Source organism: Bufo bufo, chromosome 4, assembly GCF_905171765.1.
Source record: "Bufo bufo chromosome 4, aBufBuf1.1, whole genome shotgun sequence".
Taxonomy (NCBI): Eukaryota; Metazoa; Chordata; class Amphibia; order Anura; family Bufonidae; genus Bufo; species Bufo bufo.
The window spans coordinates 507,745,031-507,772,292 of NC_053392.1; the positions used below are offsets into that span (position 1 = coordinate 507,745,031).

The 27,262-nt window shown below is 45.3% G+C and overlaps 1 protein-coding gene across 1 annotated transcript in view; it reads right to left on the bottom strand.

The window, feature by feature from the left end:
* Positions 1–462: 462 nt before the first annotated feature.
* The window catches only part of DSTN (destrin, actin depolymerizing factor), a 64,041-nt gene continuing 37,241 nt past the window's right edge, over positions 463–27,262 (bottom strand). Inside the window, exons 3-4 of the mRNA XM_040429661.1 lie at positions 1,800–1,876; positions 463–653 (exon numbers count right to left, since the gene is read on the bottom strand). Of these exons, the coding sequence (XP_040285595.1) occupies positions 544–653; positions 1,800–1,876 (187 nt within the window). The 3' untranslated portion in view covers positions 463–543. The remainder of the gene's footprint in view (positions 654–1,799; positions 1,877–27,262) is intronic.

The window sequence follows — 27,262 nt, forward strand, 5'->3', positions numbered from 1 at the left end:
CGAGAATGTGGCCTAATTATATACAGCACAGAGAGTTAGCTTTTCAAATTCTACCTCGGCTATCACATACAAGCCATGTTTGTGTTTGTGTCATTACTTCTGCCATTACTTATCTCATTACTGGTGTCATTCCCTATGTCATTTTCTTCATCTAATTACCTTAATTGCAGATATTTCTGCAGTAATAATTATCAAAGTATGTGATCATTAAGGATTTTGGAGTACTTCTTGATGTTCATTGTTCTTTTTTACCTGCAAATGTCATGTCGATTGATGGATATATTTGTCAAAATTTGAAATAAAGATTTGATTAAAAAAATAAAGAAATAGGTTGTCATTTACTATATGGTGTTTGATTTTCATTTTTTACATTAGTCATTGGATAACTGCTTTAAGTATCGGAGCGGTATAGCCTTTAAATGACAGAAGTGATCTGAAATATACAGTTCAGGGAAAAAATGCTGAGATTGTCGTAAATATGTTTTATTCTTAAAGGGGTTTAGATCCACTGTAATCAGTTAGTGTGTTACTGGCACTAATTATCTATAAAAGATGTCCCTCTAAAGATTTTATTTTGCCACTTGTGAGTTTCTGCGCCAGCTGATCAATGGTGAGGTCATCCTGACAATGAAGCTCCCACTGTTTGTTGACTCCTAAATAAGAAAGAACATTTTTGTTATTAATGTGCAAAAATTCATTAAGCATTTTTATTTCAGCAAAAATGTAAAAAAAAACAAAAAAAAACAGTGCCTATGTATAAAATATGAGGCATAAATAGATCTAGCTTGACCCCAGACCCCATTACTATGATCGTGGAGGTCATAGGGTGTAATATGGCCAAGTGCTTGAGAGTAAATGCTCATGTCAGTGGGAAATTAACCCTTTAGTAACCTGCCTGTTTTGTGCCTTACTGACCAAGAGTTTTTTCATTTTTTCATCGTCACTTTCCAAGAGGTGTAATGTCTTAGATTTTTCCGTCTATGTATTGGAACTGTATGAGGGCTTGTTTTAGTTTTTAATGGTGCCATTTTGGGGTACACATAACTTACTGATTAACTTTTATTAACTCTTTCTGGGAGGGAGATTGGGAGAAAAAGAGCAATACTGCCACTGAGTTTTTACTTTATAAATTTTGCTGCGTTTATTTTTTGGCTTAAATAACATGATAACTTTATTCTCAGGGTCAGTACAATTACAGCGTTACCCAATACATTGTTTTTGTTTTTTTACATTTTACTACTCTTGCGCAATAAAAACCCTTTTTTTAAAAAGAAGAAAGTCTTTTTCCATCGCTACATCCCAAGACCCGTAACTTTTTTTATTTTTCTTTCTATGGAGCTATGTGGGTGCTTGATTTTTGCGGGATAACTTGTAGTTTTTATTGGTATCATTTTGGGTTAAAAATCCCTTTTTGAAAGCTTTTTATAACTTTTTTTGGTGGCAACTAAGCAGAAAGCAATTCTGGCCTTTTTCTTACGGTATTTACTGTATGGGATAATTCGCATGATATTTGTGTAGTGTGGATTGTTACAGATGGGTGATGCCAAACATGGGGGTGATATTATTTTTTTTAATTGCTTATTCAATGGGGGGAAAAAAGCTTATTTTCTTATTGGAGTTTTTTATTTATTTTTTATTATATAATTTTACTTTTTTTTTAACCATTTAATAGTTCCACAAGGGGACTATAACTGGTGAACTTTTGATTGCTTCTAAAATACAATGCACCGTTTCTATACGATCTCATGTGTTGTATGCTTTTTCACATAGAATTTTCAACCTCTTAATTCTGTACATACCTGAAAATGCTTGTCTTAAGTATGGTTTTGAGCTTGCAAACAGTAGCTTTTCTTTGATCGGTGCATCCTCAGGAGCCCTAGGTAAACAACAAAAGTTTTATTATTTCATGGTATTTAATACAAAAATTGAGAAACAAATGTATGGCATTGTGACAATGGGTGTGACCTGTTTCCTACATCTGTCCTTGAGCAACCCAAACTGTCCATTATGTCTTAAAGATTTTCCATAAAATATGCAAACAGGCTAATTATTGATATAACAAAATTAAACATATCTGTGCAATATAAAGGATGCAGATGTGGATCTACTGTGTCACTTGAACAGATTTGACTACTCCTAGAGGCCCCTTTACACTACTCAATTAAGTAGACGAATGTCGGGAAGGAAGTGTTTCTTCTCAACAATGGCCTGCTCGTCAGTAAAGGAGACTTCCGGATTTACATGCAGCGATCTCCTCCACAATATGGGGAGGAGCAATTGCTAATATCATTGTTCATCCCCATACAGAATCATTGTTTGCTGGCAGCAGAGACTGTTTAGATGGCATGATCTGCTGCCAGCAAACTATGTCTGCACATAAGATCTTGTTACCTGATGAATGAGCATTTCTCTTGTTCATCAGGTAATCGGCGGCACCTTTACAATGGCAGATCTTCACTCAATGCTTGGGCAGTGTAAAGGGGCCTTAAGTGTCTCCCCGGGTATTTACCCTTTAACCCCTGTACAGGGATCTAGACTCTGCTGCAGGGAAGCCTCCAGGCCACTACTTCTTGAAGTCACTGGGCCCCATAGCAAAAATCTAAATTGGGCCCCCATGCACCATTCATAGCTCCTCCCACTACCCGTTCCTGGCCAGCAGTGTACTGATATGTGAGGAATGACATATAAATTACAGCTCGTACCTCACATATCAGTACACTGCTGGATATACTATATACCTGTACACACTGCATCCATTATACTGTATAATAGATGCAGAGTGTGTGTGTGTGTGTGTATACACAGATGCAGATGACCTAAACTTGATGGTTTACATGTTAAGTAAAGAATGTAATTAAAAAGATAACTCTTTTTTCAATGGATTTCAATGGCTTTTGTCACAAGATAACACTGTTCACATGTGTTATCGGAGTCAATTTTTCAATTTTAGCTTGTAGATATATATATATATATAAGACTAGCTGAAGGACCCGGCTTTGCTCGGGTATATTTAATCTATTTCATTTAATGTTTGTGTGTGTCGTTAAAAGATATCCACACTATCCACTATAACAGTGACATATACAGCACACCGCCCCCAAGACAGTGACCTCCACAGCAGCCCACCCCCTTAACTTTGACCTTTACAGCAGCCTTACCCTTTAACAGTGACTTTCACAGGGGCCCTCCCTCTTAACAGTGGCCTTTACTGGATTGGGACGTGTCCTTTTGAACAGCTCACTCTAAGGCAGCAGCACTGTACTGTCTGAGTGTAAGCTGCAGGGAGAAAGTCACCCTTCCACCTCTGCAGCTGACAGAAGTTGATTTTAACCTTAAATTTTTTAATCCCTGTCGGTTAAGGAGTGGAGGGTGTGTGGCCTAACCAGATCGGGGACGTGTCCTTTTGAACAGCTCACTCTAAGGCAGCAGCACTGTTCTGTCTGAGTGTAAGCTGCAGGTAGAAAGTCACCCTCCCTCCCCTGCAGCTGACGGAAGTAGATTTTTACCTACATATTTTTTTTTTCAATCCCCGTCGGCTCAGGAATGGGAGGTGGCGTGGCCTAACCAGATAAGGGGCATGTCTTAGTGGGACCTGGGGGCAGGGTTTTAAGTCTTTTGAAGGTGGACACATTGTGGCAGGGGGCGTGTCTGGGCTCCTTCCTGCAAGAGTGACGCCCCTCTTGGCACCTTACTGGCTAATTTGCATACCAAATAAACTGGATTTTCAGAGTATAAAAACATCTATTGCTGGAACAAAGGCACATCTTGAAATAAGGTACTAAGTGCTATTAGGCCATGGCTTTACTTCAATAGCGATTATCCTGGTGACAGATTTCCTTTAAAAGCTCTCCTACAGCAGTGAAGATAAATGGCTGGGTTGTTATGGAAACCTGGAGTAAAACTGTGTATGTGGAGGCTGGAGGACCTGCGAGCTTCTATTGGCTGATAATGGTCATGTGAACAAGCTTCTATTGCCTAATGCATTTTTTTTTAATATCTCACGAATGGTACGTTCTATAGAGCTGAGACCTGGTCTAAAACCTTCCTGGACACCAGGTTTACCTGTGTGCCAAATTTCATGATTTTAAATGCGACGGTGCGGATTCCTTTAGCGGACATACAAACATATACACACACACATACACTCAGCTTTATATATTAGATATATATTATAAAGAGCAGTGTACTGATGTAAGAAATACAGCGTATAATAGTGCAGTGTGTACAGATATACACTCGCCTAAAGAATTATTAGGAACACCTGTTCTATTTCTCATTAATGCAATTATCTAGTCAACCAATCACATGGCAGTTGCTTCAATGCATTTAAGGGGGTGGTCCTGGTCAAGACAATCTCCTGAACTCCAAACTGAATGTCAGAATGGGAAAGAAAGGTGATTTAAGCAATTTTGAGCGTGGCATGGTTGTTGGTGCCAGACCGGCCGGTCTGAGTATTTCACAATCTGCTCAGTTACTGGGATTTTCACGCACAACCATTTCTAGGGTTTACAAAGAATGGTGTGAAAAGGGAAAAACATCCAGTATGCGGCAGTCCTGTGGGCAAAAATGCCTTGTGGATGCTAGAGGTCAGAGGAGAATGGGCCGACTGATTCAAGCTGATAGAAGAGCAACGTTGACTGAAATAACCACTCGTTACAACTGAGGTATGCAGCAAAGCATTTGTGAAACCACAACACGCACAACCTTGAGGCGGGTGGGCTACAGCAGCAGAAGACCCCACCGGGTACCACTCATCTCCACTACAAATAGGAAAAAGAGGCTACAATTTGCACAAGCTCACCAAAATTGGACTGTTGAAGACTGGAAAAATGTTGCCTGGTCTGATGAGTCTCGATTTCTGTTGAGACATTCAAATGGTAGAGTCCGAATTTGGCGTAAACAGAATGAGAACATGTATCCATCCTCTGATGGCTACTTCCAGCAGGATAATGCACCATGTCACAAAGCTCGAATCATATCAAATTGGTTTCTTGAACATGACAATGAGTTCACTGTACTAAAATGGCCCCCACAGTCACCAGATCTCAACCCAATAGAGCATCTTTGGGATGTGGTGGAGCGGGAGCTTCGTGCCCTGGATGTGCATCCCTCAAATCTCCATCAACTGCAAGATGCTATCCTATCAATATGGGCCAACATTTCTAAAGAATGCTATCAGCACCTTGTTGGATCAATGCCACGTAGAATTAAGGCAGTTCTGAAGGCAAAAGGGGGTCCAACACCGTATTAGTATGGTGTTCCTAATAATTCTTTAGGTGAGTGTATATATATAAAAAGGAAAAGTGTGGCAGCACCAATTCACTAAAAACGTAGCGGGTGCTATGTCCAGGGTTGTCACTGCTTACCCAAAGTATGTAGATGGAAACGGACAGCACATCCAGTAGAAAAAATTCAAGATTTATTCAACCACAGTGGCACAAAGTGGTTGAATAAATCTTGAATTTTTTCTACTGGATGTGCTGTCCGTTTCCATATATATATATATATATTATTATATATATATATAGCAAATATAGAAGTTCAGGGCAGCACACCTTGTAAAACAACCTGTAGCAGCAGGTGCCAGCGGTATTGCACTTTACCAAAGTGATGTTCAATATAAATAAATACACCGCAGCACTTCCAGTAGGTGAATATAGTGGGATCCTTTTATTCACCCATGCAACGTTTCAATCCACTTGCTGGGACCATTTTCAAGCTTGAAAATGGTCCCAGCAAGTGGATTGAAACGTTGCTTGGGTGAATAAAAGGATCCCACTATTTTCACCTACTGGAAGTGCTGCGGTGTCTTTATTTATATATATACAGGGCCGTCTTTAAAAATGATTGGACCCTGGGCAAAAATTTACTTGGGCCCCCTGGATCCCACCTTCCCACACCCTAGCATGCAATCACGCCCTCCACCACAACACACACACAAAAAATCCACACATCTGGTAGAGTCCAGTGAATGACTGTAAATACTTCCAGTTCTGAAGACTCCAGTGGCTCAGAATCAGTGCTCTGGGCAGCTGGGCTCAGGCTGGAAGTGAGCACCGCTCTGCAGGAAGAAGACCAGGGCTCGGGCTCACCCTAGTGTTACAGTGCACCCCAGCACCCCACAGTATGCAGTATAGCCCCCTATAGTATACAGCACCACACAGTATGCAGTATAGCACCCCACACTATACAGTACCCCACAGTATACAACACCTCACCGTATACAGCACCCCAAACTATACACGATACAGCCCCCCACACTATACAGTACAGCAGTATAGCACTCCACAATATACAGCCCCCCACACTATACAGCCCCCCCCCCAGTATACAGCCCCCCACACAGTATACAGGCCCCCACACTATACAGGCCCCCACACTATACAGGCCCTCCCAGTATACAGCCCCCCCCCAGTATACAGCCCCCCACACAGTATACAGGCCCCCACACAGTATACAGCCCCCCCCCCCCACAGTATACAGGCCCCCCCACACTATACAGGCCCCCCACACAGTATACAGGCCCCCCACAGTATACAGGCCCCCCACAGTATACAGGCCCCCCACAGTATACAGGCCCCCACACAGTATACAGGCCCCCCCACAGTATACAGGCCCCCACACAGTATACAGCCCCCACACAGTATACAGCCCACCACACAGTATACAGCCCACCACAGTATACAGGCCCCCACACAGTATACAGCCCACCACACAGTATACAGCCCCCCCACAGTATACAGTCCCACACAGTATACAGCCCCCCACACAGTATACAGCACCCCACTATACAGTAGTTTACAGTATATTAACATAACAGCCCCTGTCACCTTTTTCTGATGTAATCTTCACACAAAAAAAGCTCCACAGTTAACTTCTGCAACACTCCTTGTAGGACCTGTGATGACCTCATAGCCATGTGACCAGTAATTGCTAGGTTACTGGTCACATGGTGATGATGTCATCTAAGGTCCTAGATCACAACTTTAACACAGTACGATGCCTGGACTCAGTGCCGGCAGGCATGGCAGGCATGGCATGGCAGCACCCCCTGTGTAGCTGACAGCTTGACACCCGGGGCTAAAGGAATCCGCACCGTCACATTTACAATCACGAAATTTGGCAAACAGGTACATCCGGTGTCCGGAAAGGTTTTAGACTGGGTCTCAGCTCTCTAGCACATACCGTTCCTGAGATATTCCCCAAAAAAATGCATTAGCTAATAGAAGCCTAGTCACATGACCCTTATCAGCCAATAGAAGCTCGCAGGCCCTTAGTCTCCACATACACACAGTTTTACACCAGGTTTCCATAACAACCCAGCTGTCACCATCGCTATGTTCACTAAAGTACTTTATTTCCAGCAGTCTTCTTTTTACTTTATTTCGTTTTGTCCTTGTGATATAAAAGCGCTTTGTTTGTTATGCTAATGAGGCTCCAAGGTGCCCAGAGGGGCGTTTTTTCCCCTCTCCGGTGCCCAGTGAAGCCCCCCTGCAGTGCCCAAGAACGCCTCCTTATCCTGAAATTACCTCCCACAGCCCGGCAAACGGTTCCGCCCCCTCCCCACGTCATCATCTACCTTAAAAAAAATGCCCCGTCCTTCTTCCTGTCGGCGGCCTGCGCGATCATCAAGCTCCTGAGGGCAACAGCCTCAAAAGTCTCACTGGGCATGCGCCAAGCCCAGTGATGTAACCTGAGCGCTGTTGCCCTGAGGAGGTTGATGATCGTGCAGGCGGTACTGCGCCTGCGTGAGTTTTCTGACCGCCGACAGGAAGAAGGACGGGGCATTTCTATAAGGTAGATGATGACGTGAGGAGGGGGCGGAACCGTTTGCCGGGCTGTGGGAGGTAATTTCAGGATTAGGAGGCGTTCTTGGGCACTGCAGGGGGACGTCACTGGGCACCGGAGAGGGAAAAAAACGCCCCTCTGGGCACCTTGGAGCCTCATTAGCATAAAATAAATGCCACCACTCATATCTGGTGTCACAATAGCTTGCATTAAAAAAAAAATAATAACTTTTTTGACTGTAATAATCAGTCTGCTTTTTTTTTTTTTCCTGTGTAATCTAATTGCAGTTGCCTGCCAGCGTGTGTGTCAGGCTCACAGCGTATACCGTGCCCACTTGCCCAGTGCCACCACTCATATCTGGTGTCAAATACAATAGCTTGCATTTAAAAAAAAAATAATAATTTTTGACTGTGAAATAATATCAGTCAGTTTCCGTCACACGTGTGCGTTTCAGGGCCTGCCAGGGCACAGTGTCACACCAGTGCAACTCATATCTGGTGTAACAGTAGTGCACATTAAAAAATATATAATTTTTTTTGACTGTAATAGATTAATTAGAAGTTAGTTGTCTGCAAGCGTGTGTGTCAGGCCTACAGCGTCTACTCTGCCAACTTCTGCCAGTGCACAGTGCCACTCATATCTGGTGTCACAGTAGCTTGCACGCATAGTACAACTTAACTAATCTAAAAAAAAAATGACAGGCAGAGGCAGGCCACCCCGCAGGGGCCGTCGTGGTGCTGTGATTCCCTTTGGCCCTAGAATAATGTCCAGTGTTCAGAGGCCACGTACCCTGAACTCGAAAAGTTCTGAGGACATAGTTGACTGGCTAACACAGGACACCCAATCTTCTACAGCTTCCGCTCGGAACCTTGACGCACCATCCTCCTCCAGCTTAGCTTCGGGCACCTCTCAAGTTACCACTCGCCCGCCTGCCGCCACCACCACCAACACTAGCACCACAGCCGCTTCACTTGATCTGTCAGAGGAGTTATTTACACATCAGTTGGAAGAAATGAGTGATGCGTAACCATTATTGCCAGAGGATGTAGATAACAGGGATATGTCTCAGTCAGGCAGCATTACACACATGGACGTACGGTGTGATGATGATGATGATGTTGTACCCGCTGCTGCTTCCTTTGCTGAGTTGTCAGATACAAGTGAAGCGGTTGATGATGGCGATGTGTGCGTGCATGTCACGTGGGTGCCCGCTAGAAGAGAAGAAGAACAGGGGGAAAGTTCAGATGGGGAGACAGAGAGGAGGAGGAGACGAGTTGGAACCAGGGGGAGGTCGTCGCAAGGAGCTAGTGGCACAGTCAGACAGCATGCATCGGCACCCGGGGTCAGCCAGACAGCACGCCAATCAACGAATGCTGTTGCCACCACCAGAATGCCTTCATTGCAGAGCTCAGCAGTGAGGCATTTTTTTGGTGTCTGCCTCTGACAACAGCGATGCCATTTGCAACCTGTGCCAAAAGAGCCTGAGTCGTGGGAAGTCCAACACCCACCTAGGTACAACTGCTTTGCGAAGGCACATGATCGCACATCACAAACGCCTATGGGATCAACACATGAGTACAAGCAGCACACAAACTCAAAGCCGCCATCCTCCTCCTGGTCCAGCATCTTCAGCCACGTCAACCACTGCTGTCCTCCTTGCCCCCTCTCAACCATCCGCCACTCCGTCTCTCGCCTTGAGCAGTTCCTGCTCATCTGCCCAGGTGTCTGTCAAGGACATGTTTGAGCGTAAGAAGCCAATGTCACAAAGTCACCCCCTTGCCCGGCGTCTGACAGCTGGCTTGTCTGAACTCTTAGCCCGCCAGCTTTTACCATACAAGCTGGTGGAGTCTGAAGCGTTCCAAAAATTTGTAGCTATTGGGACACCGCAGTGGAAGGTACCCGGCCGAAATTTATTTTCACAAAAGGCAATCCCCAACCTGTACTCTATTGTGCAAAAGGAAGTCATGGCATGTCTGGCACACAGTGTTGGGGCAAGGGTCCATCTGACCACTGATACCTGGTCCGCAAAGCACGGTCAGGGCAGGTATATCACCTACATTGGGTAAACCTGCTGACGGCTGCCAAGCATGGAATGCGTGGCTCTGCAGAGGAGTTGGTGACACCGCCACGACTTGCAGGCAGGCCTGCTGCCACCTCCTCTACTTCTCCTACTCCATCCTCTTCCATAACCTCCTCTGCTGAGTCCTCTTCTGCTGCTGCGTCTTGCTCCATATCAACGGCACCCCCCCCCCCAGCTCCCCAGGGGCTATTCCACATCCCGGATACGGCAGTGTCACGCCGTCTTGGGGTTGACTTGCCTGAAAGCAGAGAGTCACACCGGACCGGAACTCCTGTCCGCCCTGAACGCACAGGTGGATCAGTGGCTGACTCCGCACCAACTGGAGATCGGCAAAGTGATGTGTGACAACGGAAGCAATTTGTTGGCGGCATTGAATTTGGGCAAGTTGACACATGTGAGATCACTGAGGACGAGGAACGGGACATGAGTAGCACGCATGTTACAAGGGATCGGCCGGGGTCTGAAGGATCGGAGTCCTTAAATGATGTGGTCCAGGCCCTGCAGGCGGAATTGAAAGAGCTTCGGCTGGAAGTGTTCCAGATGAAGGCAGAACCATCTTGGCGTCCGGAAACGGTCCCTGCACCTCGTGTCACTCCACCCAGAACAACCCCGGTGAGGGAGCCAGTCAGAAGAGGGCCCCTCTGTTGGGCTTGCCGAAAGTACGGCCATATGGCCAGAGAGTGCCTAGAACAGGTAGCGTCTGAGCGATGTTAAACTTCCAACCGCTGCAGTAGCTGGGCGTCCTGCGGCGGTGCACCAGAAGTTAAGCCCTCTGCGTGAAGAACGTGACTTGTATGCCAGCAGCCCCGTATTAGAAGCCGAGTTGGAAGGCCGAAAGGTCTGCTGCCTAGTTGATACAGGGTCAGAGTGTACCTTAATGCCTCTGGAGTTCTTTGAGAGGCACTTCGGGCATATGATGGAGCCCGAAGACGGGAGCGTCATCAGGCTGACGGCTGACGATAATAGAGAGATGGATGTCCGAGGGATAGTCTGGATGCGGGTCCGACTGTTTGGGCAAGACATCAGCAAGAAAAGGGTCGTGCTGGTGGACCATTCGTCCCGGAAAGGAATGGACGCGACCCTGGGCATGAATATACTGAGACACCTAGACCATCAACTCTATGCGAAGGAAGGGCCGAAGTACTGGCAACGGGCCACCGCACACCGGCCTAACCAGAAGGTCTTACAACAGATGGTGAGGAGCTGTAGCCTGCAAAAGAGTAACCTGTCCGGTCGGGCCATTGGAGACGTGAGGGTGCTCTGGAGGACCCCGTTGAAGATCCCACCTTGACAAGAGCGAATATTGATGCTGCCAGTGGGGGCTGGACGACAATTGAATGGACTGGAGGTCCTAATCGAACCCACTTATCAAGAAGAAACGCAGATTCGCCCACTGGTAGCCCGGGCCCTTGTCATTGTGAAGGACGGATGTGTGCCTATACGCTGCTGTAATGTTGAGGACTGCAAGTTAACCGTCCCCGCAAACACCCTACTGGCCAAAGTTTATGTGTCCGAAGGGGGTATAGCTCGACGAAGGGGCTTCACGCTGCAGCCGGATAGGAGATCAGCCTGGACCTATGCTGTGGAGATCCATTCAAGGGAAACCCCGACAGCGGAGTGGAACGGTCGAGTGATCATGGCCCGTATGGGGGTGGATTGCAGAACCCTGACCCCGGGGGAACAAAAGCTGCTGGAAGACACCCTCTGGGAATTTCAGGAGGCCTTCTCAAGACATGATGAGGATTTTGGGTGTGCTACTGCTATCCCAACCGGCGATGCTGCGCCGATCAGGGAACGTTACCGGCAGATCCCACCTAAGATGTATCAGGAGGTGAAAGATATGGTGGCCAGCATGTTGGAGAACCGGGTAATCCAGGAGAGTCAAAGTCTGTGGGCTGCTCCGGTAGTCTTGGTGTGGAAGAAAGACGGGAGTCTCCGGTTCTGCGTGGATTATCGGAAGCTGAATGCTCAGACCGTCCAGGATGCCTACCCCCTTCCGCGGATTGAGGAGTCATTATCAGCCCTAAGCCAAGCAAAGTTCTTCTCAACTCTTGACTGGAAGGTGCAGGTGGCCAAGAAGGACAAAGCTATGGCCTTCATTGTACCTATGGGACTCTACGAGTTCAACCGGATGCCCTTCGGCCTCTCCAATGCTCTGGGGACATTCCAGCGATTGATGGAACACTGTCTGGGGGACCTCAACTTCGAATCAGCATTGATATACCTGGATGACATAGTAGTGTTCGGGGCTTCCTTTGAAGATCACCTCCAGAAGCTGCGACAAGTCTTGGGACGGCTAGGAGACCATGGGCTCAAGATCAAGCCAAAAAAATGCCAGCTGTTCCGACAGCAGATAGAGTACTTAGGACATGTGGTCACCCAGGAGGGGGTAAAACCAGCCCCCAGCACTACACACATCACACCCTGCACCACACGGATCACACCCTGCACCACACGGATCACACCCTGCACTACCATGGAGTTCCATTGTAAAAAAATAAAATAAAATAAAAAGTACTTTTTTTTAGGACTCTGCAGGATGGAAAAGTGTAGTGTACCACGTTTTTCCATCCTGTGTGTATATATATATATATATATATATATATACACTCACCTAAAGAATTATTAGGAACACCTGTTCTCTTTCTCATTAATGCAACCAATCACATGGCAGTTGCTTCAATGCATTTAGGGGTGTGGTCCTGGTCAAGACAATCTCCTGAACTCCAAACTGAATGTCAGAATGGGAAAGAAAGGTGATTTAAGCAATTTGGAGCGTGGCATTGTTGTTGGTGCCAGACGGGCCGGTCTGAGTATTTCACAATCTGCTCAGTTACTGGGATTTTCACGCACAACCATTTCTAGGGTTTACAAAGAATGGTGTGAAAAGGGAAAAACATCCAGTATGCGGCAGTCCTGTGGGCGAAAATGCCTTGTGGATGCTAGAGGTCAGAGGAGAATGGGCCGACTGATTCAAGCTGATAGAAGAGCAACGTTGACTGAAATAACCACTCGTTACAACCGAGGTATGCAGCAAAGCATTTGTGAAGCCACAACAAGCACAACCTTGAGGCGGATGGGCTACAACAGCAGAAGACCCCACGGGTACCACTCATCTCCACTACAAATAGGAAAAAGAGGCTACAATTTGCACGAGCTCACCAAAATTGGACTGTTGAAGACTGGAAAAATGTTGCCTGGTCTGATGAGTCTCGATTTCTGTTGAGACATTCAAATGGTAGAGTCCGAATTTGGCGTAAACAGAATGAGAACATGTATCCATCATGCCTTGTTAGCACTGTGCAGGCTGGTGGTGGTGGTGTAATGGTGTGGGGGATGTTTTCTGGGCACACTTTAGGCCCCTTAGTGCCAATTGGGCATTGTTTAAATGCCACGGGCTACCTGAGCATTGTTTCTGACCATGTCCATCCCTTCATGACCACCATGTACCCATCCTTTGATGGCTACTTCCAGCAAGATAATGCACCATGTCACAAAGCTCAAATCATTTCAAATTGGTTTCTTGAACATGACAATGAGTTCACTGTACTAAAATGGCCCCCATAGTCACCAGATCTCAACCCAATAGAGCATCTTTGGGATGTGGTGGAACGGGAGCTTCGTGCCCTGGATGTGCATCCCTCAAATCTCCATCAACTGCAAGATGCTATCCTATCAATATGGGCCAACATTTCTAAAGAATGCTATCAGCACCTTGTTGAATCAATGCCACATAGAATTAAGGCAGTTTTGAAGGCAAAAAGGGGTCCAACACCGTATTAGTATGGTGTTCCTAATAATTCTTTAGGTGAGTGTATATGAAGCAGTCGAGCACTTCAGCTCAGCTAACAGCTGTCCCCGACTAAGATTGGGGAACCTGTTACATGCCTGAAATAGACCGAAGCCTACTTGAGTCTTCGTTGTCTATTTCAGGAATATACCAATAAAGGCCACTAGGTGACAGCATTGTATTGGTATAGTGTAAATGATGTTTTCAATGATGGCTATTTAGCCATCAATGAATACAATGGGCAATCTAATGATTGCTAGTTATTGTCACCCAAGGTGACTTAAAGTATAACTGTCGTATTTTTATTTTTTTGGAGTATTGGATTGTGGTGATTAATATCTCCTTGGTGGCCCTATTTCAACTTTTCACTGTGTATTCAGTTACCCCTTAATTCCACATTTTTGTCCCCTGTACTGCCTACTTTTACCTGTGCTTAAAATAGTGTTGCTAGGCATGGTCCATCCTCTGTTGAAGGACGGAGGATGCAGAAGCAGGCAGCGTGCAAGGTCAGATTACTGACAGCCAGGGACTGTAAGTAAATGATTAAAGCCAGGTCCTCCCCAGCAGCTGATAACAGTGCCTGGGCTGTGTGCACTTCTCCCTGTCCCTGCGCTTGGCAGATGCTCCCTCACTCAGCAGAGCAGGAGAAGTAGAGTTGAATCAGCACAGACCAGGGAAGGGAGATCTGCCGTCTGCTCAGTGTATAAATGAAAGCAACATGTGGTAAGAGGACCCCTTTGTGCTGCAGGAGATTAACCCTTTAGGAGGAGGCCTCTGGTTACTGACACTTTTGGGGGGCTATTGTTACTGGCTAGTGAGGGCAGGCGGGATTAGCCTCAGGGTGAGGGCAGTGGCGGCCATCTTAACTGAATAGTGAAATTGCAGTTTTATGCAGACTGGTTGCTAAGTGCTGAATATTATTAAATATGGGGTAAGTCAGTCTAATAGTAACTGATTCTGGAATATCATGTTATTAGTAACTACATATATGAAAATTGAAATTATGGTCTAAGTGTGACAGTTATCCTTTAAAAAAAAAGTAAAAAAATGTTTTTACAAATATAAAAAAAATAAAAGTTTAAATCACCCCCCTTTCCTTAAAATAAAAATACTTAAACAGTAAAAAAAATAAACATCATGGGCATCGCCGTTTGCGAAAATGCCCATACAATTAAAATATAACAATATTAATGGCATAAGGCAAATGGTGTAATAGGAAAAAAAATAAAAACAGCCGATTTGCCATTTTTTGCTACTTCAACTACCCAATAATTTTTTTATAAAAAGTGATCATAAAGTCGCACATGCTTCAAATTGGTATCACTGAAAAGAACCGATCGTCCCGCAAAAAATGAACCCTCACACAGCCCCATACACATAACTACAAAAAAGGTATAGGGATCAGAATATGGTTTTAATTATTTTTCAGTATTAAAACGCAAGAAAAATTATACAAGTGTTGTATCGTTGCAACCGTACTGACCTGGAGAATGAAGATAACAGGTCAATTTGACTGCATAGTGTACAGTGTAAAAAAATAAAAACCTTTATCAGAATTGCGTTTTGTTTTTTCCCATTTCCAAATCCTGCTTCCTACTACGAGGTATGCAACTGTAAATGGTGCCATTAGAAAGTACAACTTGTCCCGCAAAAAATAAGCCCTCATAAGGCTATGTGAATGGAAAAATAAAAAAGTTAGGACTATGGGAAGGCGGGGAGTGAAAAACAAAAACGCAAAAATGGAAAATCTCAGGGTCCTTAAAAGATTAAGGGGAAACATGTAAATGTGTTTGAATGGCCTAGTCCAGGGATGCCCAACCTGCGGTCCTCCAGCTGTTGCAAAACTACAACTCCCAGCATGCCAGGACAGTCTACAGCTATCAGCCTACAGCAGGGCATGATGGGAGCTGGAGGGCTGCAGGTTGAGCATCCTTGGCCTAGTCAAAGCCCAGATCTCAATCCAATAAAAAATCTGTGGTCAGACTTGAAAATTGCTGTTCACAAGCGCAAACCATCCAACTTGAAGGATCTGGAGCAGTTTTGCAAGGAGAAATGGGCAAAAATCTCAGTGGTAAGATGTAGAAAGCTCATAGAGACTTATCCAAAGCGACTTGGAGCTGTGATTGCTGCAAAAGGTGGCTCTACAAAGTATTGACTTTTAGGGAGGTGAATAGTTATGCACATTGACTTTTTCGGTTATTTGTCCTATTTGTTGTTTGCTTCACAATAAAAAAAAAAAAAAAATCTTCAAAGTTGTGGACATGTTCTGTAAATTAAATAATGCAAATCCTCAAACAATCCATGTTAATTCCAGGTTGTGAGGCACCAAAACACAAAAAAAAGTCAAGGGGGTGAATACTTTTGCAAGGCACTGTATATATGTCCGCTAAAGGAATCCGCACCGTCGCATTTACAATTACGAAATTTGGCACACAGGTACATCAGGTATCCGGGAAGGTTTTAGACCGGGTCACAGCTCTCTAGCACGTACCGTTCCTGAGATATTCCCAGAAAATGCAAATATGGCACATCTGATGACCTACATTAGCCAATAGAAGCCTGCAGGTCTTTCTCTTCATATCCCAACTGCCATACACACGGTCACATGTCCCAATAGAAGCTCACAGGTCCTTGGTCTCCACATACACACAGTTTTACACCAGGTTTCCATAACAACCAAGCCATTTTTCTTCACTGCTGCAGGTCAGCTTTAAAGGGGCAGGGCACTGTGGATGACACTATTAAGGGAGCGGAGTGCTGTGGAGGTCACAGTTCAGGGGGCAGGTATGGCCACCCTCAAAAGATGGACTTAAAAACCCCACCCCCAGGTCACGCTAAGCCACACCCCTCCCACTCCGCAGCCAACGGGGATTGAAAAAATGGAGGAAACAATCAACTTCTGTCAGCTGCAGGGGTGGGAGGGAGGAAGACCTTTTCCCTGCAGCTCACGCTCAGACAGCACTGTGCTGCTGTCTGAGAGTGAGCTGTTCAAAAGAACATCCTTATGTCCATTCAGACCCTGCGCCAGATGGAGGACAGGGACTGTGAAAACCGGACTGTCTGCCCTAAAACTGGACCTCTGGCTACCCTAGGGGCAGGCTGCTGTGGAGGTCACAGTTAAGGGAATGGTCCGCTAGGGAGGTCAGTGTTAAGGGACAGATTGCTGTAGAGGCCACTGTTAAGGGGACGGGGTGTTGTGGAAATAACTGTTAAGGAAATGGGGTACTGTGGAGGTCACTAATAAAGGGGTGGGCTGCTGTGGAGGTCACTGTTAAGAGGCGGGATGCTGTCAAAGTCACTGTTAAAGGGGCGGGCTGCTGTGGAGGTCACTGATAAGGGGGAGGGATGCTGTGGATGTCACTGTTAAAGGGACAGTCCGCTATGGAGGTCAGTGTTAAGGGGGCGGGGTACTGTAGAGGTCACTGTTATAGTGGATATCGTCGATATCTTTTAAAAACACACGCAAATATTAAATTAAATAGATGAAATATACCCGTGCGAAGCCGGATCCTTCTGCTAGTATTTATATGTTATAAATAAAAATAGGGAATGGGGAGCAAATTAGGGCTACTTTCACACTTGCGGTAGCCTTTTCTGGCAGGCTATTCCGGAGGGTGAACAGCCTGCTGGATCCGTGCTACCGCAAGTCCACCGTGTTGGCAGAAGTCCACTCCGGCCCATTCACTATAATGTAGTTTCATTCCGTCCGCCTCTCTGCATGTTTGCTGTGCTGCAGCCAGACCTCCGGCCTGCCTCCATTATAGTGAATGGGGTCGGAGCGGACTTCCGCCAGCACGGTGGACTTGCGGTAGCACGGATCCGGCAGGCTGTTCCCCACAAGTGTGAAAGTAGCCTAAGGGAAAGGAGGAGGACCTCCTCTTTCCACTCCATTCTAGTCTCAGTGGAAAGCTCATATTCTGCACTGTTGGGGTTTGCAGGACCTGTGATGATGCTCTGCTGTGCAGTTCTTTTACTAGATATACATCACCTGTGAGTATGATGATGTCATCACAGGTCCTGGCAGATGCTCCTATGTAACCTAGTAACTACACCATTCTTTGTGCAGTCCCTTTACTACCGTAGGTGTACAGGACTTGTGAAGACATCATCATAGGACCTTTAACTTTTCCCAACTGATGGTAGAGATAACTATACAGGAGCTGGACTTAATGAGTGTAATTAGGGGACAGGGCCTATCCTCCACTGCGGATCTCATTTCCCCACATTCCCCTCTATTGGAGGTACACCACTGTTTTCAAGTGACTGTTGACTGCCTGGGGTAAAGCGACAATGGTGCAGAACCATAAGGTATCAGGCAAAACCAAAACAATAGTTAGGGACAGACTGAGGCAGAGTACGTGCAATCTAAAAATCAGTCCGAGGTCAGAACAGAGATCAGGCAAGGGTAAGGACAGGCAGCAATCAGAAGTCATGCAGAAGTCAGTACATAGAACAGACAAACAAACAAATAATATTCCTTTGAAGGGATCTTATCATACTAGAACTAATTGCTGGAAAAGGTGCCTGAAGTACACAAGGGTAACCAGCCATTGTCTGGGGAAGATTCATTTGCGTCTGCTGGCCCTATAAAGCTGGGGAGAGCATGCAAGCGTGTCCTATCGGCAGAGAGAGGCATTGTCTGCATCATGCCACCAAATTAGCCCTGGCCCATCATGACAGGGAGTCCGCAAGACCCCTCTGAAGGTGACCTGTAGTATCTGGCACCTAGGTTGCTAGGTAGGGTCTCATTGATTAGACTTGTTGTTCCAGCACTTTCCACAGATGCTTGATCACATAGCGATCTGGTGAATTTGGAGGCCAAGTCAATGCTGCGGATTCTATTCCATGTTCCTTAAAACATTGTTGAACAGACAGAGGACTGGTCATCACAAAATGCATTGCAATCTGCAGGCAGCATGTTATAGAGAAGGATGAGCTGAGCAGATAGATATATAGTTTTATGGGAAAAGAGTCTGTAAAGCTTTTAATTTATACATTTAGGGAATGATAGCATTCTTTTGTACTCTTCTCCTGACTGATACCTTTTAACAATGAGATCCCTCTGATGCTTTGGAAGCGCTCTGGTGGACCATGGCTTCTGCTGTGGGATGCGACTAAGAAAATTTCAGGAAAGACCAACTAGAGCAGCTGAACTTTATTTGGGGTTAATCGGAGGCACTTTAAATGATGGCAGGTGTATGCTGACTCCTATTTAACATGATTTTGAATGTGATTGCTTAATTCTGAACGCAGCTACATCCCCAGTTATGAGGGTGTGCACACTTATGCAACCACATTATTTTAGGTTTTTTTTGTTTTCTTCCCTCCACCTAAAAGATTTCAATTTGTTTTTCAATTGAGTTGTACAGTTTATAGGTCACATTAAAGGTGGAAAAAGTTCTGAAATGATTTATCTTTGTCTCATTTTTTTACAGCACAGAAACCTGACATTTTAACAGGGGTGTGCAGACTTTTTATATCTACTGTAAGTGAATATACATAGATAGTTATCAATCACTGATAAAACCTTCCCTGATAAAAAAACATTTTTTTAAGTTTAGTTATGTAAATAAGTTTGCAACGTTTTTAAACTGATACATGGGGCTTTAATCTTATGTTGTTTTTTTTTATTATTTTTTTTTATACCTACCTGGGAAAATGTGAAAAAAATAAGGCCCCTTTCACACGAGCGAGTATTTCACGCAGGTACAATGCGTGATACGAACGCATTACGCCAGCACTGAATCCGGACCCATTCATTTCAATGGGGCTGTGTACATGAACGTTGGTTTTCACGCATCACTTGTGCGTTGCGTGAAAATCGCAGCATGTTCTATATTCAGCGTTTTTCACGCAATGCTGGCCCCATAGAAGTGAATGGGGCTGCGTGAAAATCGCATCCGCAAGCATCCTGACCTAATCTGCTCACGCTCGTCTGCAAGGGGCAAGTCTTTCACATGTTTTTCAGCCCCCAGATTGGTTTATAGGGCTGTTCAACCTCAATGCAGAACAGATATCAGTATGCTAAGACCCAGCAGCTTGTACAGTTACTTTGCACCCAGCGACCTCGCGATTGCTAGGACCGGAGCAGTAAGTGGCAGCATTGGCACTTCCTGATCTGTATATACAGCGATGGACAAGACTGTCACTGACAACAGACTCCCCACTCTTGCAGCTGCATGATTGGCGAGCAGCTGCTAAATCTGCATAAACACTCAAGAACGTACTTGCAGAGTTAAGTACCGACTATCCATTTAGTGCAGGTGTAGTACCCCAGACCTGGGGGTACTACTATTGTAAATGGTTTGTAATTAGGGATGAGCGGACCTGTGGATGTTCGAGTTTGATTGGTTTGGCTGAACTTTTGTTCAAAGTTCGGTTTGAGTACCCAAACTTGACCCTGAACCCCATAGAAGTCAATGGGGACCCTAACTTTGGTGCTGTAAAATAGTTGTAGTAAGGGCTAGAGGGCTGCAAAAGGAAGCAAAATTGTGGGGAGGGGAAGGAGAGCAGGACAATTGCCCTGCAAACACATGTGAATAGGGAAATGACTTAAAGGGGTTATCCAAACCCTGCCCAAATGCCCAGACCCCTCACACAGATAGTACTTACCTCGCTCCCTGGCACCCGCGTCGCTCCTGATGGCCGCCGCTGCATCTCCCCGTCACAATGATGAAAACATCCAGCGTTGGGGAAGGGGGAGAAGGTTCCAGCCAATAGCAGGTCGCGATGGGAATGAGTCTCTCTAGCGTCTCCCGCTATGCTAGGGAGGCTCGTTCCTGTAGTGGCCTGCTACTCGCTGCTCCCTCGGTGATCGGATGTTTTCATCCGCACGACAGGGAGATGCAGCGGTGTCAGAAGCGCCAGGGGTGTTTGGGACCGAAGTAAGTACAATCTGTGTGAGGGGCCCAGGCATAGGGGGGGGGGGGGGCATTATAGCTCTTGGATAACCCCTTTAAAATAACATACAATAGAAAATAATTAAAAATAATAATCTTGAACCAGGAGGCGGAGGTCCATGTGGAGTAGGAGTTTTAGGAGGCGGTGGACATGGCAATGTAGGTGGAAGAGGAGGAGGAGCAGGCAGCCGACACTGTTTTTGTGTTTTTTGTTGTTGTTGTTTTTTTTTTCTTTCAATTTTTTTAATTTTTTTTGGTAGGGGAGGGGGGATTTGGGGAGGCCCCAAAACATTGGGAAATGGCAAACAGAACAAACAAACTGAGGTGGAGTATATCAGTGGCTGGGTGCGGCCAGTATACTTCTCTACTCTGCCAATATAACAAATAATAATCTTGAACTAGGAGGTGGAGATCTCAGTGGAGGATGAGGTGGACATGGCGGCGTAGGTGGAAGATGCAGAGGAGGTAGCCAACACGGTTTTTGTGTGTTTTTAAAAAAAATAAAAAATATTTGGGGAGGCCCCAAAATATTGGGAAATGGCAAACAGAACGAACTAACTGCGCTGGAGTATAACAATGGCTGGGTGTGGCTGGTATACATGTCTACTCCGACGAAGGCACGGACAAGTCCTGCGGGATCCATGCCTGGTTCATTTTAATGAACATGAGGTTGTCCACGTTGGATGCACCTGTCCATGATCACTCCCCCTGCCGTGCTAAACAGACGTTCGGACAATTCACTTGCCGCAGGGCAGGCCAGTACCTCCAAGGCATAAAAGGCAAGCTCAGGCCATGTGTCCAATTTTGAGACTCAGAAGTTAAATGGGGCAGACCCATCAGTCAGTACGTGCAAACATGTGGACACGTATTCTTCCACCATGTTGCTGAAACGCTGCCTCAGCTGCGTTGGTGACTTCCATCTCCTTCTCCACCTCGTGCTTCCACTGAGCCCCCGCTGTCAGGTGGGAACGCTGTCAGTAGTGAATCTAGCAGCGTGTTCATGTATTCACACATCTTCCGATCACGTTCCAGTGACGGAAGTAAGGACGGCATGTTGTCCTTGTAGTGGGGATTTAGCAGGTTGGCCACCCAGTAATCAGCACTAGTAACAATCAGGGCAACTTGGCAGTCGTTGTGCAGGCACTGCAGTATGTCTTCACTCATGTGGGCCAGGTTGCACAGAGGCAATGATAAGCTGTCCTAGGTAGGAGGTGTATTGTCTGTGTCCTCTATATCCCCCCAGCCACGCTCCAGTGATGCCAGTGAGCTGCTTTGGGTGCCACCCTGCTGTGAACACAGTTCCCCCTCTTCATCATTATCATCCTCCAAAACTATGCCCTGGCTGGACAGTTGTGTACCTGGCTGCTGTTGGTGCAGGAACCCACTCTCTGAGCCACGTGTGGACGACTGGCCTGATAACCTTGAGAATGATCCCTGTTCCTCCTCCTCTTCCTCCTGTACCTTATCCATCATCACCTGAAGCATTTTTTCAAGGAGGCATAGGAGTGGGAGAGTAATGGCGTCATCAGCGCCGGCCATGTTGGTGGAGTACTCAAAACAGCTCAACATGGCACACATGTCCCGCATGGAGGCCCACTCATTGGTGGTGAAACGGTGCTGTTCCGTAGAGTGACTCACCCGTTCATGCTGCAGCTGAAACTCCACTATCGCCTGCTGCTGCTCGCATAGTCTCTCTATAGCATATGCAAGGTGGAGTTCCACCTTGTGGGTACATTGCATATGAGGCGGTGAGCGGGAAGGCAGAAATTATACTGCAGCGCAGACAGGCAAGCAGCAGCAGGATTAGAATGCCGAAAGCGCGCACAGACGGACCGCACTTTCTGCAGCAGCTCTGACATCTCGGGGTAATTTGTCAGAAACCTCTGTACCACCAAATTCAGCACATGCGCAAGGCAAAGCATGTGCAATGGAAGACAATGTGAAGGAACTTGAGGCACTCTCAGTCATCCAATCTAATACCGCCTCTACTTGTTCGTAAAGCGGTACTCAGGCCTACAAAATGACGCAGAATATCCTGTCACCTGTGTGCACCAGAGGAAGGTGTTTTATTTGGGCACGTAGCTGGCAGAGATCAACAACGTCCTCTGCGGCAGGAGCTCCACCAACACCAGCAGCACCACGGCCACGTCCCTTTTTTGATGCTCTCCACAAAATTAACAGACATACGAATAATTGTTTTTCTGTGTCAAGGTTGCAAAGAGGTGTATCTCACCCCAAACATGGGTTTATGTCACCTACATAATTAACAGACAGATTAACTATTGTATTTAACTATACTTTTGTATTTCTGTGTCACGGATGCAAAGGAGGTGTATTGCACAGTGTATGTGACCTATAGCCATTTTTTGGGATGCAATACACCTCCTTTGCACCTGTGACACAGAAATACAGTAGTAGTAATTCACCAGTAGATGGGGTATGGATGGCAGTGTTTACCAACAGGAATGGGACTTACCATCCCATTTCTCCCCTCTTGGTAGGAGTGGGCTGATCCAACTTCCTGTAAAGGGAGGGGCAGATCTAGTTACGTAGTCGTAGAGAGGAAAGTGAGGAGTGTGGGAACATGTGATCCATCTCCTGCTCCTCCAGGCTATGAGGGCCACAGAGGCCCCTCACCAAAGAGGACAACTGCCCCAGAGAGCCTGCTGGGTCCCAGGCTACTTATGATCTGTAAGCTATGGCATATTTGTGTCAGCAGAGTAATCAAGCTATCAAGACTCCACTGCATGGTGGGAATCATGCTAAGACACCATCACCGCAGTTTGGGACAGGCATAGCTAGAAGCCTGCATCATACAGTGGACACCTTCAGCTACAGGTGTCAGAGTAAAGCCGTAGGGAAGGGAATCAGGAGAGAAATGTTGTCAGCTAGCAACTTCTGAGTGTCATCTTCTGCCACATTGCCAGCCACCATACCCCTTTATCTTTCTTATATTGATTATATTGAAACACCTCATGTCATCTGCACCTCAAAACACCTCCTCCTTTTCCGTTTTGGGAATTAATTAAACTCATTAAGGGTGATTTAACAAAATTGGTTCTAAGGAGAACTGGCTTAGTTGCCCGTATCAAAGGAGCTCTGAAAAATGAATTGTGCAGGGCAAAGGCATTTTTAGGAGTTCCGGTGACGTACTGGGGCTCTTCATGGGGCTGCCAGAAAGCCCAGTGACGTCACCGTTACTGATGGGCGGGCTTTAGCGCTGCCCTAGCCAGTAAAATGGCTAGGGCAGCGCTAAAGCCAGCCCATCAAAAGCTTCCGCCCGGCAGTGTGTTATGATAAACAAAAGAGCCCGTGCCCTGCGCAATCTAGCGCAGGGCAAGGGAGCGCATCGGAGCATGAGATGCTCTGATGCCAGCCTCAGGGGTGCTTCCTGGGTGAAAATAAGGGTATGTCCGGGTTCAGCTCTGAACCCGGACAACCCCTTTAAGGAGTAGACACATAGTTAGAGAGCTGGGCTTTGAGATCCTTTGAACAAGTGGTTGCGATCCCTTTTATCACGTGGGATGCCAAGGTTTAACCACGTGGTGGAGGTAAGTGGTAACCAGCAGCACAATCTCGTTGGACGCCACAGCTGATACACCATTATCCACCAACGAGTGAGTACATGATTGCTGTTAACAGCAAACATATCAAAGGATTAACATCTGTATTATTAAAGGGGAAATGGCAGTAATTTGAAAGTGACTGTAGACTAAGTACAAACGGTATTAAGAATCATCAAGCACCTATTAAGGAGTAGAGACATAGTTAGAGAGCTGGGCTACCTGGATTAGCAGAGTATAAACGATACTATTTAAATACAGATAATGGATGCTATATACCATATACTGTATATTGTGTATTATTATCGTCCATCATATATTGTGTGGATGTTTGATGACCATATGTGCTCAGTGGCTATGTTATATTATTAAACTAGAGTAACTATTAGCAACCATCAAGATAGTATTAATACTACAGCGCACACGTGTGCAGGAATATACATAGCCAAGTTGCACATTGATGGAAAGATAAACATCTAGTGTCTTATTTTATGTTTAGTTTTAATTTAGGTTGGATGCATTTGTTTCAGGGATATTTTCATATGTTTTAATAAATGTTTTAATAAATGATTTAAGGATATTCAGGTCTCTGATTTCAGATGAAGTGTGCCTATCTATTATTTTACTAGTTAATTTATTATTCTTTTGTGTGACGGGGTGAAGCACCTTAATCCAGGGCAACCAGAGGGTGAGACGCTTTTACAATACTGAAGTTTTCAATCTCCTCCATTGTTGCTGTTATTTATGCTGAGTTTGACTACTACAACTCCCTACAAATGGGTCTACCCTTCTCCAAATTCTCCCCTCTCCAGTATGTCCTATACTGACAGAGCATGCCTCTTCTACCTTGTGCCGGCTTCCCATTCCCTCTAGAATTCAATTTCAATTTATCATTCCCATAGAAGTTACTGGGCATTATGGAAAAAGTATAGCCCAGCGAGCTATGTTGTTTCCGTAACTCGAGAACTACAGAAACAAGGTAGCTTTTTCTTCTAGCCTGTTTCCAAAGATCCCATTTACTTCTATTGGAGTTACAGAAACAGTGTAGCACAGCCACTTGGCTATTTCCGTAATTCTGGCTGAGATAGGAATACCCCATTAAATCCTGTATTATAGCTCAGATCTACATTTAGGCTACTTTCCCCCCAGCATTTTTGCGGATCTGTCATGGATCTGCAAAAACGCTTCCGTCACAAACGGATTCAGTTGTATTATCTTTAAAATAGCCAAGACGGATCTGTCATGAACTCCATTGAAAGTTAATGGTGGACGGATCCTTTTACTATTGTGTCAGAGAAAACGGATCCGTCCCCATTAACTTACATTGTGAGTCATGACAGATCTGTCTTGCTCTGCACCACATTGCGGACAGAAAAACGCTGCTTGCAGCATTATTCTGTCCGCGATGGGGACGTAACTAAATGGAACGAAATGCATTTTGGTGCATTCCGTTTCATTTAGTTCAGTTTTGTCCCCATTGACAATGAATGGGGACAAAACGAAAGCATTTTCCCTCACTATTGAGATCCTATGACGGATCTCAATAGCGGAAAGGGAATGCGCAGATGTGAAAGTAGCCTAACAACTCAAATGTCTTTACAGCTGAAATCTACCAATTCCCCATGCAGACTCAATATGAGTATGTAGCTTGTCCTGGTGATTTACACAGTGGACGGAGCTGTGTAGTTCCAGAGTTGACTTCCAGCACTGAAGCTACTGTAGAACAGCTGATTGATGGGGGTTCAAGGTGTCGAACTCCCATTGATCAAATAGTGATGGCTTATCCTGTCAATAGCTCATCACTTGTAAAATGCAGGACAGCCCCTTTAAAGCTATGTCTTTGCAGCAGTGCTGTGGGCTGAAAAAAAAATCACTTGGGTCCCTTTGCTCCACAAGTCAAAAATCTTTGTAGCCAAATAACATATTTGGTTGCTTATTGGTTATGTTACTACATATGTAGTATGCAATATGTACGGTAATTCTGATTAGAGAGGAGCGAATCAAATTTGATTTGCACCGAATGCGAATTTCCTCTCGCTTCGTGGTAACTGTTGGGGATGCAACAGCATGTACCATATACAGTATTGTGCATTAATATCACTTGACCAGTAGATGGCACTGTATGTTAAGGTTACCAGTTGTGTATATCTGTAAAACTTGTTGGTTCTCTCTCTCTCTCTCTCTCTCTCTCTCTCTCTCTTTATACCAAGATGGCTGCTGTTACAGTTTGCTGAAATGTCTTGTATGTTTGGAACTTAATCCACACAAGTAAGCCAAGTTCTGCCTCATCACAAGCTACTAGTGTCTTCTCTAACCCACAACCAATAGTAACTAATCGCATTTTTCCTAAAATGGCGGCTACACGTGTGAGGATTGAGGACATGGGGCAAGGTGATCCCAACCTCTGGGAAGGTGGGATCACCCAGATTGACATGCTTGCATGCAGCCAATCAGCAGCCTGCCAGCCCTGTGATGTCACAGCCCTATAATTACGGCAGCCATCTTAGAGTCAGACATTTTCCAGTGTTCAGAGTGCAGGGACAGACATGTGAAGGTGCTTGGGACAGCAATTGGAAAAACTTCTATGTTTTAAAAAAAAAACAGAAAAAAGGATTTATAAGTGCAGGGAAAGGATAGGGAGGAATCATTTCACAGCATCTTATTGCAGGGAAAGATGTCAGAAGGCAATAGGGACATTGATAAGAAAGTGATTGATAAGAAAGTGATTGACAAGTGCAGGGAACGATTATTTGGGGATCCAATTAGCCGTTAGACAGCTCTGTCATTCCAGCTTTTTGTTATTGGGCTGCAAGTCTTATGTTGAAAAGCCTTTACTGGCCTATATCTTAGTATCTTTAGTATGTTATATCAGTACTACAAAAAAATTTTTTCTCAATTTACTTCTGCAGTTATTTCTGGTGAAAGCGTATAGGGCATATTACGATTTAAAAAAAAGAAAAATATATATGCACTGCACTGTTGCAGTTATTTCTGGGGAAATCGTCTAGGAGCTTATTTAATAAAAAATATATATACAGTCAGGTCCATAAATATTGGGACATCGACACAATTCTAACATTTTTGTCTCTATACACCACCACAATGGATTTAAAATGAAACGAACAAGATGTGCTTTAACTGC